The sequence below is a fragment of the Nematostella vectensis genome, chromosome 1 (assembly GCF_932526225.1).
Source record: "Nematostella vectensis chromosome 1, jaNemVect1.1, whole genome shotgun sequence".
Taxonomy (NCBI): domain Eukaryota; kingdom Metazoa; phylum Cnidaria; class Anthozoa; order Actiniaria; family Edwardsiidae; genus Nematostella; species Nematostella vectensis.
The window spans coordinates 12,301,339-12,316,896 of NC_064034.1; the positions used below are offsets into that span (position 1 = coordinate 12,301,339).

Sequence of the window (15,558 nt, forward strand, 5' to 3'; positions counted from 1 at the left end):
AGTTGACCAAAAATACACCCAAAACATGCTCACTTTCAGAAGGCTGCTAAAAATCGTAAAGAGATCTCAAAACGCGCGACTTTTGGTTGACAAGAGGCGCGCTTTTGCTCTCTCCCCAGTACACTCTCTTCAATAAAGCCTGGTTACCTGGCTACTACACATAAAAAATCAACATCAAATCAACACTACACGACTCTGTGGTTCGAGAATAAAAATCAAAACATGTCGTACTCGAATAACTACTCGTGCAAACTAGCCCCTGCAAGCTAGCTCCTCCAAACTAGCATCTGCAAGCATGAAAATAAGAAAGATTGAGGTCCCTGCTGCGGAAGTTATCGACGGATATGCAGTAAGTTGCGATAGTAATCGAAATACAGTATGCTACATTTGCAATAAGTAACTTTTTCTGGGTCTAGATAAAAGAAGTCGCTCTGCTTTTTAAGTTATAGTATACTTGATTTTTCATGTTCTTTCTTCGAATACTTGGAAACAGGTTAAACCTCGGCTAATATCATGCTTTAGTGCGAGCAATTGTGGCAATACTTATGTAGACTCACACTTATTTTAGAGTTGCGTTTAAGTTTTTTTATGTTTTCTAAGTTCTTATTCGTTCCATCAGGTGTACTATGTAGAGGTATTTATCACAGAGTACTCTTGGCTTGTCAGAAAAAGATATCGCGAATTCCGTGAATTGCATGACAAGGTAATTGTTCTTAAAACTATGCACAGGCAACCCGCATACCTTTTTCTAAATACCTTTTCAAGCTGCGCCAACATTACTGACCCATCAGTATTGCAGCAGCGTAGCCAGGATTTTAACAGGAGGGGGCCAATAGGTCCTATCAAGGCATTTTCTCCTGTTTTTTAGATAATGTCTCATACATTTACTGTATTTTTGGCTGCTGGAAGGGGGGGCCTGGGCCCCCTGGGCCACCCCCCTGGCTACGCCCCTGTATTGGTGCTATTTGAACACCATGTTAGGATTTCCTTTGTCTTGTTGTTAACCACCAAAACAATCGTAGTAGTACAAAGTAGTAGTACCATCAATGCTGGCTGTTGTTGGTTCCTGCTTTCACAGGTCTTAGGTATTGAAAACTTGTATTGATTTATTTGCAAAAGAATGGAAAGATAAAAATGATACCATTGTAAGAAGAAAAATTGTATGCAAAATTTCCAATAACAGTTGCAGCTACAGTCTACAGTATTTTTTTTCTTTCGTTTTTTCTTTTTTGTGTTGATTTATATTTTTTGCACAAATTAATGCCTAATAATTATAGACATCCTCATCAAATTAGTTTGATAATGCAACATTGCTGTTATGCCTGCAAATGCAGCCAAAAACATTTTTCAAACTATCATTCTCTTTATAATTATCAACTCTCTTTTTTAATAAATTGTTATGTTTTATATCCTACAGCTTGTAAAAGAATACCACATCGACCAGTCTCTGCTTCCTCCAAAGAAGTATTTTGGTAACCTCGACCCAGATTATATTGAGACCAGGCGACTGCTTCTGGAAATTTACCTTCACAAGTTGCTTGAGAAGTTTGAGGACAATTTGCCTGATCAACTAGATAATTTCCTTGAAGGGTTCAAATATGTAAGAGTTTAAGCCTTATTTTTAATTAAGAATGTATTATAGGTCGTTGTACTATGCACTATGATGTAGTAATGCTTTGTAAAGGAGCAAGTAAATCTAGTACAAGTCATGTCTGCGTCCTAATTGCCTAATGGTTAGGAAATCACACAATTTAAAAGTAAGAAAGCATGTGAACAAAGAACTTTTGAGGCTATTTGTATGCCCTGTATCTGGCAAGGGAATGTCATGTTGTTTCTAAAAAGACTGAAGGATTTCATACTTCTCATAATTTATCTTCTTGTTATTTAGGATGTTTGCGGTGTAACCTACAACTTGGCAAAAGAGCTTTTTGAGACAGGTAAAAAGAACTCCTACATTGTTGTCATTTAGCAGTGCTCCCTGCTTGCAAAGTCAACCTAAAGGAGATGTTTTATATATTATAGGGGACAAGATACTTCTGGACAAACAGCCATACACCTTCACACCCCTACAGCTGTACTGTATCACTAAAAGACTGGCTTTACCAGTGCCAACATGTGGTATGCTGTTACCAGATGCTAGTAGTAGTAAGTTAAAAAAAGCACCAGTCTTCCTTGCCCCCAAAATCCTGCACAATTTCACTTTTTCTCTCCCTGCAAGGGGACATGCTGCTCTGATAGTCAACAGGAGCAGTTGAATCCCCTTACACCCCCTCCTCTTAACACCACCACGCTCTCGACCCCCTATGTATCAGTAACCCTTTCCTTAACTGAGTATTGAAACTTCTGTTGGCAGCTACAATCAATTTTATTTTTTTCAGAGCTTTATTTTATAACTTTATGTCATTGAAATAAAATATTGTTGTCCATGTACTTCTTCCTTACAGATGTCCATAACATCCATGCAGAGATTGGAAATTTGTATGATTTCATTCAAAATCTTTCCCATCTCAAGGTAAGACTACACTTCCCTTTGGTATTTATATATGGCATTTTTTTAGACTTTTATCTCTCTTGTACCATTTTATTACAATACAGTAAAAAGGCATGTTGTGCATTTTTGTGCATTTCAGATTGTTGGAAAGGGTCAGCAGTTCCATCTGAGTGATAATGTGGATTTCAAATATGACCTGTCGCTGTTTAAATCCCTCTCAAACCTTGAGGTCAGTAATAGCATTGGCAATTAGATAAGCTATGCCAATAATGAAAACAAGCTGCAAAAGTCTTTTGAAAAACACCCAAATGTCCAAGCCAGGCTTCAAACTAGTGATGCAGGCTTGTAAGGTCAACTGTGCTAAAACAATCACCCCATAATTTTTTAGTTTAAGGTATTTGCTAACCAGTTGACTTGTGCGTAGGTGAGCTGCATTGAAATGGAAGCTGTACAAGGCTTGTGTCAACTTTTGACCCAACTGAAATCACTCACAGTTCATCAGTCTGCTCATCTTCTTAAGGCAAGGATCCCTCACACAACATGGAATTTGTTTACCCCGATAGGAACAACAAGTGTTGTGGAAAAAGCCTCTTGTCTCATCCAAAATGCCAATCCAATGTATAGATCCACTCATTATCAATCTATTATTGTCATCCTAAAAGTTACAGTATGTTTAAGGCTAGAACTTAGGTGTAAGGAGAGCACCATGGGTAAAGAAAGAGGCAAACTATGCAATGAAGTTCCTGTGGTCTCCAGGAGATTCCTTTGGGTGTGCTGTACCTCCATTCTTTTTGTCACTAGAGCCACTGATTGGTCGAGCATGGGATTTGAAATTTGTCATTTAAGCAAATATGAGGGCTGACGCGAAAATGTACCTTAGGGTTTTCCACAAGTTTGGCCAAACAATGATCACGCCTCAATAAGAGAGAGCTGGCACCTATCTTGCGGTACACTCACGACTCAACAACGGAAAGCCTTGTAACTAGGTAAACACAACTCACGGGTTGTATCTTATAAACAACACGGAATAGCGACTAACAAGTCGATCTTAGTCGGCACAACACTTTTTTCAGTATGACGATTTTTTTGACACAGCAAGGAGGGTAGACAAGTCTAGGTAACGGCCTTTTCGCTCTAAGGTACGTTTTCGAGTAAGTCGTCACAAATGTTTTTTTAGGGTCTTGTACTGTACTTATCTAGAAGTCTCCACAGATTTTAAATATATATAGATATATATATTAATCAGCTCCGTCTCTAGGCAAATACTAACTATAAATTATGTGTAGGATGTGCTTGTGGACGACAAGGTCTGGGAGCAGGGTGTTCTTGAGACTGTAAGAACAGATGGAAGCTCCTATCTCACTCCTAACTCTAATTTCCATACCTGGACAGACATCAGGATGGCTGACTTTAGCAACAACCATTTTCCCTACATAGATGAGTCTGTGGTAATTTTGCACTAGGGTGTTTATGTTAGGCTAGGGTGTTTATGTTAGGCTAAGGTGTATATGTTGGGCTATATGCTGTTATTTTGGGCTAGGGTGGTTATGTTGGGCTAGGTAGGGTGTTATGTTGGGCTAGCATATTTAAGTTGGACTATATTATGTTATTTTCGGCTAAGGTGGTTACTGTATGTTGGGCTAGGGTGTTAATGTTTGGCTAGGAGGTTATGGGCTAGGGTGTTATTTTGGGCTAGGGTGGTTATGTTGGGCTAAGGTGTAATGTCCGGCTAGGGTGTTATGTTGGGCTACGGGTGTAATGTAGTTAAGTTGGACCTGTTGCAAGGGAATGTGCACTGTTCTCTTCTTGAAAAGCATCTTGATGCTTGTATGAGTAGCATTAAAAGCCGCATTGTCACCAGTTTACTTCCGGTCGATTACTTAACAATATCCGATGATTTTTAACGGAAAACGCGAAGATGCGAAAAATATTTCAAAATATTGAAAGCAGTGTGTCTATTGGAAGTTTCTTTGATGATGTGACAGATAATTTAGAGCGAATGCCTGTTTAATATCTCGGATTCTAATAGATTCTTTTGTATTTTGACGGTTGAGGTTTCCGTCGGACCTCCGTAAGTAACCTGGTGACAATGCGGCTTTAAGCTGTTTTGTATCTGTTTCAGTCTCTGTTGCCCAACATTGAGTCTCTGAACTTGAGCCACAACTGCATTGAGGAGATAAATCATCTGGAGGTGAGATATGTACAGTCTACCGTGTAGACGGCACTGTACAGAGCATAAAATCTTAATTTCAGACAACTGCATTGAGGAGATAAATCATCTGGAGGTGAGAGATGTACAGTCTACCGTATAGACGGCACTGTACAGAGCATAAAATTCTCAATTTAAGACAACTGCATTGAGGAGATAAATCATCTGGAGGTGAGAGATGTACAGCCTACCGTGTAGACGGCACTGTACAGACTATAAAATCTCAATTTCAGACAACTGCATTGAGGAGATAAATCATCTGGAGGTGAGAGATGTACAGTCTACCGTGTAGACGGCACTGTACAGAGCATAAAATCTCAGTTTCAAACCCCCATTTTAGCTCTTCTATCCAGTTCCAATCACTTTGAACCCTAAGTTTGCGTAAGAGTTTGAATCTTTTTTCGTTTTTTAAGAGTTTGTCTGAGCTGGAAGTCCTGGACCTCTCTCACAACAAGCTGCGAGCAATCCCAACTAATCTAAACGCTAAATTGGGAAACATTCGAAAACTGAATCTGGCCAACAACCAGCTCAGTTGCGTGGATGGTAAGCCCGAAAAGATGAACTCACTGCTGATTGGATACTTACTGTCAAGGGAGGTGCTATGTGATTCTCAGAACCACGACTCCGTTTATTGTGCTTGTGAATCTATGTGATGGTGTCACGAATTCAAATAAACTCCCCGATATATCAGCCTTTTTAACTAAAAATTTTGTTTGGCCAATTAGCGACACTAAAAAACCACGTGACTTTTTGGGTGGCAAACTTGTAATAAAAACAACATCAAGCAAATTTTTTAGCTCCCTGCGAATCAACCAGAGAGTTTCTATTTTCGAAAGGGCTTATTTTTATTTTCTCTGACGCCGCAGCTGCAGCCGTTACAGTGTTTATTTCGCGCGTTTTTGCAACCCAAAAAGTCACGTGATTTGTAATTGCAATTCGCTTATTGCAAGGGTTTGGAAATTCGGGTGGGTAATTATCTGGAAATATTCTCTCCCTGGAGGGGGAGGGGGTGGGAATCTTGCAGTGTAAAGAAATTGATGTACACATATTTTTCTTCAAAGGATTAGAGAAACTCTACTCTTTGGTGGAATTGGATCTTCGCAGTAACTTGTTGACAGAGGTATGAATGCTGTTACCAGTTACCCGTAACGTGTCTTTCCAGTGCCTCGTGGCCCTGTCAGTTACTTTCATTGGGAGCTCCTTACAACTATATAAACCCGCCTCACCTTTTTTTTATAGCGTTGTTCTCCGAATTGTCTGGGGCTCTTTCGCTTTGTTTTATTTTCCCATCTAGCGCCCAGGACATTTCTTTTCTCTGTATATTACTGATATCTCGCTTTAATTTTTCGCATTTTTTTTTTTGTAAATGCTTGTTTTAGCGCCCGCTTTGAATAAGAGCCCCCTCCCGTCCCCCAAAATGAAGAACGACGAAACGCAATGCTTTAAGCTTTCGCGAGTTCCACTTTATCATCAAACAACGAAATATTCGTTGGAGTTGTTTATATTCAAACTCTTACTGATCGATGATTTAGCTTGACAAATGTTCATATAGAGCTGTAAGCTTCCCACTTCCGTGATTAGCGCACCCTCGCGATTCAAACAATTATATTGTGTATGGGATGACTTTGTTTCTCTGTTCCCTGTCTCTATTAGGTCAGCAGCGTTGTTCTTATTGGCGATTTACCCTGTCTAGAGAACCTACATCTGGAGGGAAATCCGCTGACCAAGGAGAGTAGTTATCGCGTGCGCGTACTGTCCGGATTTGGGGAACGAGCACGGCTGGTATGGTATATAGCATAACTACTTTCATTAACGTTCAGACTAGGCGGTGGAGATTGATTAGTAGGGGGTGGAAGTTATCTTATCTTTTAAATTCAAATAAAAATTAAGTCAAATTAAAAAAAAAATAGCTGGCGCTCGGTAGATAATAGGTGAGTGCAACCTATTTCAATTTAGGTTGCACTCAGAATAATAGTGGCTTCCAGACACAAGGATTCGACAGAGCAAAATAATGGCAAGTTTTACCAAAATAAGGTCTGGTTAACTTCGGTAAGGTTGAATTTTTGCATAGCGGTTCCTTATGTTATTTAAACCAACATATCAAAAAGTGTTTTTTTCTAATGAATTCGTCTTCGAGATATGAGGCTTGAAGTGCAATTTTCAAATGTTTAAAGTATGAATTCTCCTCCTTTTTAGGGAGAAGTCGGGCTCTGATCAGAAATTAAGCCAACTTTGCTCGCTAATATCTAAATTTCATATCTTCTAAATTTCTTTAAAATTTGGAATTAAGCTTTTAGTGATAGGAACTTCTTGTATGCGGAACCTTGAGCTTATATATTAAGAATTAGAAAATTTCATGTCATTTTTTCCCTCTGTCCAAGGATTCACCCTCTTACACATTACCTGTGAACCACTGCGGGTTACGACGCATGGGTGCCTTTGGCGACTTGTTTTGTGAGGAAGCTTTAAATAGCGGCACGATTGGAGATATTTGAAGAGCCCTTCTCAGCCACACCTTTCTTATTGTTTTCAACAAATATCGGAAGACAAATTATGAGTAGACATCTCAAAGTAATCACCTAAAAATTAAATCTTATGCTTTGTCTTCCGCATTCAATCGAAAATATCACAACAACTTTCCCAAGTCAGCCGATGGAAATGGATTCTTTCTCAGACTTACGGTACTTTGACAGGATTATAAAATGGTGGTGGACAGTGGCTCTTGAACTTGATAATGAACACCCTCCCTGTTCTATGCCAGGTGTCGCTCGATGGCCAGCCTCCGTCAGACCGAGAGATGAAGAAGGTGTCCGAGCTGCTGAGCAGAGAGCAGGATTTTGAGATCATCAACATACCTCAGTCTGACCCGTCTACGAGCACCAAGAAGGCAGTTAAGAAGGGCGCAAAGAAGGTAGAAAGATAATCCAAAATCATCTGATTAAGTTCAAAAGATACCTTACATGTTACTATCTCCCAGTAAGAGCAGTCATACTGTTTTATTTTTTTTTTATTTATTTTTTATCTTTAACCTAAGGTCGTTTACCACTACCCTTTCACACGCTTTTTTCCCGTCTTGATGTAAAAGGTTGTATTTTTTTCCAGAAGAATGTTGATCGGATCATCGAGCTGGAAGGATCAAAGAATCCGACCTCCGGGTTAACAGGTGGGCAAGATAGCTCCCGAATACCTGTGTTTGAACTCTATTTGAGGGGGGGGGGGGGGCTTCAAGCGCTACATAACATTATTTGTGCACGGATAGTAGACGGAATACAGCTTAGAAAAGGTCTCTCTGTGAATTAGCATCGGTTTATGTTTGTGTTTACTTTTATCTCTACATGGCTCTTAACACTCTCTTATTCATTTTTAAATCATGCTGTACCAGATTCGTTTGAAGTGGACGAAAGTGATGCAGAGTTCCGTTCACGAGTGGAAAAGATTCGTCTGCTTGGAGGAGAAAAGTGGCTGACGATGCTCGGCGAGATACAATCCGATGAGGTAGACCCGAAATCACCTGATTGTGGTTGCAAACTTGGCTGTCAACTGTTTTACAAGAAAAAAAAATGTATCGCTTTTTGCAGTGCTCTTGATTAATGGTTTGTTCAGTTGATCTATTTTATGCGATAAAAAAGAAATCTTTTAGATAAGGGTTTGGTGGGCTGATGGTTGTGGTGGGGGGAGGGGGGGGGGGGTGGTGTAGGGTGAGGGGCAGGGGTGACCAAGATACAATTTCCTTTTTTAATTGGGGAGGGTTAGGAGATGGGTCGATAGTGGTACTCCAGAGCTACACCCAGCCATTTTCAACAATGTCGATATTTTTCTGCAGGCATCGGCAAGGTCCAGCTGCCCAGACATGGAGCAAAAGCCCTCCAAGGAAGTGACATCGCCACCTGACCGGCCTGACGCCAATGAAACCCCAGAAAATCATGCCAGTGGCAACCAGCTTCGTGTTGAATCCAGCAGCCAGGAAAACGACGTCTCATCACGCAGCGACTCCTTCACCAGCGTTGCCAAGGTTACCCCACTAATATCTCTTTGTGTTCGCTTTGAATTTTACTCTTCCCCTCTATTTGTTTTGAGAAGTTTTTTTTCTGGATTCGACTCGTGTGAACCAAGCCTTAAAGGCTACAGAAGTCAATGCAAAAAAAAAAAGAAGACAGTAACATTAGGGCCAACTTTACTGGCGAGACGCTGGCCGAGAATGCTGGCGCTGTTCTTGGAGGTGCTGTAAACATTTCGCCAACATTTCTTTGCTCTCGTGCTCAGAAAAATAGAGCGGTGACAGCAATGCTGGTTGATATGTTGGTGCTGTTTGCACGGGCTTAAAGATATAAATGCGCTATGTATATTTAGACCCAGCTTACAATACACGCACGGCTCAATTTAAATTTTAGAATAGAAAAATGCAGGGTGTATTTTTTATAGGAGTTTGAATGTACAAAAGATAAACAAAACATTGTCACCCAAATCAAACCAATCAAGCATTTTTTCCCCACGACTTATAGCTCACCTTTATCCAAACCTTTTTACAGGTATCCGGTGTCGGGACCGGGGGGCCTAGTACCGAGCCACCCAGACTGCATTTCGGGTTCACGTGTGAATTGGAGGAGCTTATCCGCGAGAATTTAGAGCGCGACCTGCAAATGTATGTAACGGAAGAATGTTGCAAACCATCATCGGATATTTTTCTTGTTCATTGTTATCTGGCGCTCGTTTCTCGAAACAGAATTCTTAGGCCCGTAAATTTTATTTGTCTTTTGAAAGCTGACTTTCTAATTTTGAAAATTTTTTTTATCGTAAAAATGTTGTATGTCTACGGAATCTTGCTTGTGTGGTTGTGAATTTTGGTATTTACCAAACCTCACGGACCTGGGTGTTTTTTATAAGGAACTTTCTCAGGACTCGGGGCTCTCCCGAGGCTCCTCGGGCTTCAGTAAAACGTTGGGCGTAAATATTTGGAAATTCCAAAGGCGCAAAAATATTTTCCGAGAAGCAAGCGCCTTTATAGAAAGAAAATTTTGTGGTCCTTTGACATCCAAACGCTTTTTTTTAGCACATCCGGCACTTACATGGTGGAGGTGGCCAGTGCAACCGCTGGGCAGTGGGAGGAACGAATGGTGGGCGTGGACCTGTGTAAGGGCTTGATCCTCGAGATTGTTATTGCGTCTGGCAGGACTTGCGCCAGACATAAGCTAGGTACAAAATTAATGTTTCCCTTCGCTTCCAGTTTAAGCTTGTTTGGTCACGGACAGACGCTTTGCATTACGTTTCTCTCTTTTTCTCCTAGCCCCATTCTATGTGTTGTATGTTAAAGAGCCCCATTCTATGTGTTGTATGTTAAAGAGCCCCATTCTATGTGTTGTATGTTAAAGCACTAGCTCATCACTCTTTAGGTAAATTGCCATGCTTTTTCTCCGAAATATCCCCTCAATCACTCTTTTTTGTTCCTGTTTTCTGTCCATTACATCTCCTTGTTCTGTAACCGCCTGTTTGCCCCTGTGATTGTGAAGTAACTATCACAAAATATATTCATACCCTCCATTACTAACTTAGATTTTGCGTTACGACGGAAAAACGCCTTTGGTTCTCACCTGTATTCAAGTAAAACCTCTTTCATTTGCAGACGACGTAAGCAGTGTGGATATATTGGACTTCCAGGGCTCTTACCACATTGACATCCAGGACACATACTCCAAGGAGTGGCGGCGTCATCGCGCAGTACTGCCAGCGGATCACAGTCAGACAAAGGACTACCGACAGGTCGCTCGTTACCGCATGCGCTCCATTCGGGATGCCGCTGAACTATTTGTATTGTTGTATAAGTTTATTACCAAGAGCTGGGAGAGGTGAGGTGTAAATGTCTTTGAAGTAATTTTGTTTTTCTTACCCTTATTAAGAAATTATTTTTTCAGCTCTAATTGCATTGGGTCTAGTACCACCACTACCGACTCCTCAAGTAAACTTACTGATGCAAAACGCGAACGATGGGCCAATCCACTCGGTGTTCCCGATCACGTGCTAGACACATTCTTTGAAGAGTTCCTTCACAAAGAAGCTCGGCAAGAAAAAAAGAGAGAAGAGGGTGTAACCGCTGTCCTAAGTTGCCATGACGGCAAAGATCGCGTGCGCAGTTCAAGGATCCACAGCATTTACCAGGCGTTACATGCTGATTTTATCCACGCAGGAGCACTCAAACACGACAGGTATAAGGAGGACCTTCTTTTAATACACTGCCAGCTTTTTGCCACCCTCGTGTTTTGCTACAGATTTTTTTTAAAGAGTTTGTATATCCTAATAAGAATTCGAGGATTTTTTCTCTCTTTTGTCTGCCCCCCAACGGTCACAGGAGCATTGCATTTTTTCCCCTTTTTTACCAAAAATGTATCTGATTTCCATCTACGTCACTTTTCTTTTGCAAAATAATTGACATTTTAAGGTTTTAATTTAATTAAAATTTAATTTAATTAAAATTTAATTTAATTGAAATTTAATTTTGATTTTATTTAATTTTAATTTAATTAAAATTTTTGATGTACTTAGCTTTGTGTCTATGTTTGTTTGCATTGTTAGATTGAGCTTAGAGACAGAGAGCGTTCGACTAGCGATCTGGGTTGGCTGCCTCCCGTACGCCTTCCCAGAACATGAGCTTCCCGTCTGTCTAATGATGACTCAAGTAAACATCTTTCTCTTCCACCTTTTTCACTCCAATTCTCCCGTCGCCATCAAGTCCCTCCGCATCTCCACTGACCTGCACCAAGTGATGAAGTGCTTCTACAGCATGCCTGTGCGTTCTCTTAACCAAGTGGTGATGGGATTATACGATCAAGGTTTCAGACTAGAAGTCAAGTCAGACGGGCCGCAAGGAACTTTCACATTTCTTACTCGGGATTCGGAGAAAACTGGACTTTTCCTCGAAAGACTTTATGAGGCGTTAGGGGAGTCGAGTGATGACGAGAACTCGTTGTTTCACCGAAGAGTTAGCTTCAAGTCCAAGATTTCGACAATGCCCTCCTTTATTTTCCCCGATGAGAAGAAAATTGAGACACTTAAAACCGGGCTGAATAAAGCTGTCGATGATGGCTCGAGAAATGAAGACATGCTAATGTACACCATTGTCCGAGAGCTGCCCGACATTAGCACGACTGAAGACCGAGACAAAGGGATGCTCACGAGAAGGCTCCGTAGTTTAATCGTGATGAATTCGAGGATCTTCTTGTGTGACGAAGATCACGTGCACTGGCCTCTCCCAAGTTTCGTGCGTGCCCAGCCTTCCACGCCACAATGGGTTGTTTCCAAATGGCAAGATATTAATAAGATCATTGGCATTGAAGTATTCCAGTTGCAGAACTCTAGTGAGTTCGTGGGAATGTTTGGTCTGTCGCTGATGTTCGATGATGATGATGTTGCTGATGAGACGACAGAAGGTATGCCCCAAACAACATCTTCGCCAAACTGCTGGAACCTCGTCTTTAGATCTTTGGACGAGAGAGAACAGCTGCAACGGTCTTTGTCTCAAGTGTGGAAAGACCATTTCGAGGCTGACCTCAATATCACCACAAGTACCCATCCACGAATCCTGACATTGCACTCAGACAACCAAAGCACTGACCTGTTAGGCTTCCACGACTCTTGTTCTTCGGTGAAGTCGGTCACGCCAGTTGGCACGCCTGTCGAGAGCACCTTTAAAAAGACGCATCGCAGGGTCGGCTCAGATACTTTACCGATATTCAGGTCTGCGGAATTGGAATGTTTCGAGTCACTTGTGGCACTTGATCGGAAATCTTTGGATAACTTTTTCCGGAAGCACATTTTGCACAAGACTTCCGGTGAGCAGGACACGTTGTTGCACGTTCTTTGGACGGGATGTATCCCCTATAAATTCCCCTCCTTTGAGATTCAGAGCTGCGTGTTGTTGAGTAACGTAAAGGTGTACATTCTCGTCGACTTTGAACACAAGGGTCTCTTGAGCAACAGGAGTTGTATTAAATTGCGAGGTGCGGAAAGCAACCAGAGTAAGGCAATCTACTTTAAAAGTGTCTCGATCAAGGACTTAAAGCAGGTTTGCGTTGGACTTTTTGATCAGACGGTTCGTCTTGAAGGGGGATCTCCAGACGACACCTTCACCCTAGTTACCAGAGATTTCAACCTCACAAGTGCGTTCCTGGAGTGTCTGCACACTGTTCTGGCATCGGAGCAAAATCCCTCTTCAGCAAAGAAGGTGGACTCCTCGCCAAAGAGTATCTATGACTCCCACGCCGTGGAGGCGGACCGGGGTGCTGATATCCTAAATGGAGTTAAGTTTGTATATCCTTGTGATGACACTCTGGAAATCCTCAAAGACTCTATCGCCAAGTTCAGCCAAGAATCGGACTTCTGTACCGCATTACAAGACGTAACCATCCTCGTGTATCTATTAGTGTTTCACGTTGTAAAGGACGACGCGGAGGAGCCCAAGACTCTAGTGATAATGGATCGTTCATTGTGCCTTTGTGTTGAGGACCACGTCCACTACCCACTGACTCTCTTCGCGACGGGTCTCCCAGAGAACCCTCAACACCGTGTGTGGGACGTCCGAGACGTAGAGAACCTTTCCCGCGTCGAGTTTACTGACTTTAACTCCTGTAGCTTTACGCTGGTGTTTTCAGACACAACGCCGAAGTTCCAGGATGAGCATGAGGATTTTGACTCGGCGAGTATGGGGGAGCTTTGTGTAATCACGCATTTTATGGCCGAGAACCCTGGTGAGACTACGTGGAAGATTATTGCTCCAACGTATGAGGAAAAGGAGAAGGCCTTGAACTTGATTTGCAAGCTATGGGGTGACATCCGTGGCGGGGTATTGCCAGTTGTGAAGGCCGTGACTTTAAGGCTATAGTGTCTTTGCATGAATAACTGCTGTAAGCAGACAGTACCAGCTTAGCCCTACTTTTTTAATTTCGGGCCGTATGCTGTGTTAGCCTACGTGTAGCCGCTGACTCGCGAAATCCTCTCGTAGCGTCTAAGCAACGGCGGCGATAATCGTGTTCCGTGACGTCACGGCTTTCAAAGGAAAACCTATGATAGTCTCTGATTGGCCACTGACTTAGTAACTTTCTCTTTGATATTTTGATTGGCCCAGATCAGAAGTTGAAATTAAGGTTCCCGCTGTTTACGATGTGAGTTTATCGGACGGTTCAAATATGGAGAAAAACACTACGACTCTCCCACCTAATCGCGATAAATCTGTCCTAAGTTCAGCCTTAGACATGTGTCAACATTATTTGGGATAGAGAAACCACACAAAGAACAAGAGAAGGCTTTCTCTGCTTTTCTGAACGATGATGTCGATGTCTTTCTACGGAAAGTCTTTCATTTACCAAGCAATATCGTTATTTTAGTTATTTTCCAAAGTTCTATCCAAAATGGCTAGGTTTTTACCAAATTTTTCCTTTTAAGCTGCAGATCACGGCAATCCTGAATATGTATGCGCTTGTGTTGCGTACACAGAAATCTAAACGCTCAAGTTCACAACGAACGCTGAAAGTCGAGGAGCGCTTGCTATCCATGAGATACCGTTCGTAATCTTTCTCAATTACCCTCTTACAAAGAATGCAGGTATACATTAGCAGAATTAAAACGAAGGAATGTGCACTTGGAAAGTAGCAGCATTAGATGGCGATGTTGGAATGTTTGTTTTGCATGACGAAACCTGAACGTGTTTGCGCGCTGAATAAGAGAAAAGCCGTTCATAGATGTCAAAATTAATCTATTCAAATTTATTACAATGGCGTCACGGAACACGATTATCGCCGGGGTTGCGTAGACGCTACGAGAGGATCTCGCGAGTCAGCGGCTACACGTAGGCTATAGCTGTGTGTGAATGACTTTTACATTATTTCTCAAGAAGCAGGGTCGTCCGCCAATATTGAAAAATTCGTGCCCGGTAATGTCAAGAAATGTAAGAAATAGTAATGTTACCCAAAATAATAACAAAAAGACAGCGATAATTAATAGGAAAACTTTTAAAAAACACAAATATTGCCCATCTCTGAAAATTCGAGCTTTCAGAGCCCCTATTTTCAAACCATTTATTCTAAACCCTAGAAAGTGGTCAATCTTACCAGGGGCGAATTCTAAACCCTAGAAAGTGGTCAATCTTACCAGGGGCGAATTTTGCCTAGGCAATTAAAGTGCTTTCGAAAAAAAAAATAATTAAGGCTGACAATCCAACGTCATAAGTAATTAGAACCTGAAACATTGAGTCAAAAGAAAGATATATATATTATGTACTATATGTTATTATAAAAGCTAAAACTTAATATTAGAAATATGATACACAGACTATTCACAGGGAAACTTGGACTCAAATGTGATACTTACGGAACACGTAGGTTACTATATACGGGACACGATTAAATGCGCGGTGGAACCTCCCACCCTGTTTTTTGGGCAGTACATATAGTGCTTTCTACGCACACGTCCTGTTTATACAGCTGAACAGATCTCTGATAATGTACCATTTTACTCTGCTGTCTTGGCTAACAATCTCAAATTTTCAAATATGCATGCCTTGCAGACGAACGATGCAGAGGTATATATAAGAAGTATATATATAGTATATATAAGAAAACAAGTTTTTTTCAATCCCCCGATCTTGAAGGTTGAATAAAAATTTTAGTGATAGCGACCCGTATTGTTAGGTATAAAGATAGTTTCTGTATTGAAAGAGGCATAAAGAATAAGATAAGAAAATAAAAGATAGAGTGGTTTTCATAACCCGATAAAGATTGATAAAGATTCGGGGCTCTTCGAAAGAGATACGCAAGATGGCCGGTTAGGTTTTCGACGCTCCCACTCTCAAGCGAATACAATGAGCCCCCTT

General features: G+C 41.3%; 1 protein-coding gene across 7 annotated transcripts; it reads left to right on the top strand.

Annotated features, from left to right (window-relative positions):
* The first annotated feature begins 152 nt into the window (after window positions 1–152).
* On the top strand, window positions 153–15,452 carry LOC5517346. Of its 7 annotated transcripts, none has more exons than XM_032361880.2 (22): window positions 153–349; window positions 620–703; window positions 1,418–1,600; window positions 1,889–1,937; window positions 2,023–2,145; window positions 2,445–2,512; window positions 2,631–2,720; window positions 2,916–3,011; window positions 3,778–3,939; window positions 4,614–4,682; window positions 5,114–5,243; window positions 5,762–5,820; window positions 6,354–6,482; window positions 7,462–7,611; window positions 7,803–7,863; window positions 8,083–8,195; window positions 8,524–8,712; window positions 9,230–9,342; window positions 9,751–9,893; window positions 10,321–10,543; window positions 10,610–10,900; window positions 11,268–15,452. In XM_032361880.2, the coding sequence occupies exons 1-22, from the start codon at window positions 296–298 to the stop codon at window positions 13,570–13,572; spliced, it is 4,884 nt and encodes a 1,627-aa protein (XP_032217771.2). In that variant the 5' UTR covers window positions 153–295; the 3' UTR covers window positions 13,573–15,452. The 7 variants fall into 7 exon arrangements, with proteins under 7 accessions (XP_032217771.2, XP_032217772.2, XP_048584686.1 ...); XM_032361881.2 differs by having other exon boundaries at window positions 7,806–7,863; XM_048728729.1 differs by having other exon boundaries at window positions 3,778–3,825.
* The last annotated feature ends 106 nt before the right edge of the window (window positions 15,453–15,558 follow it).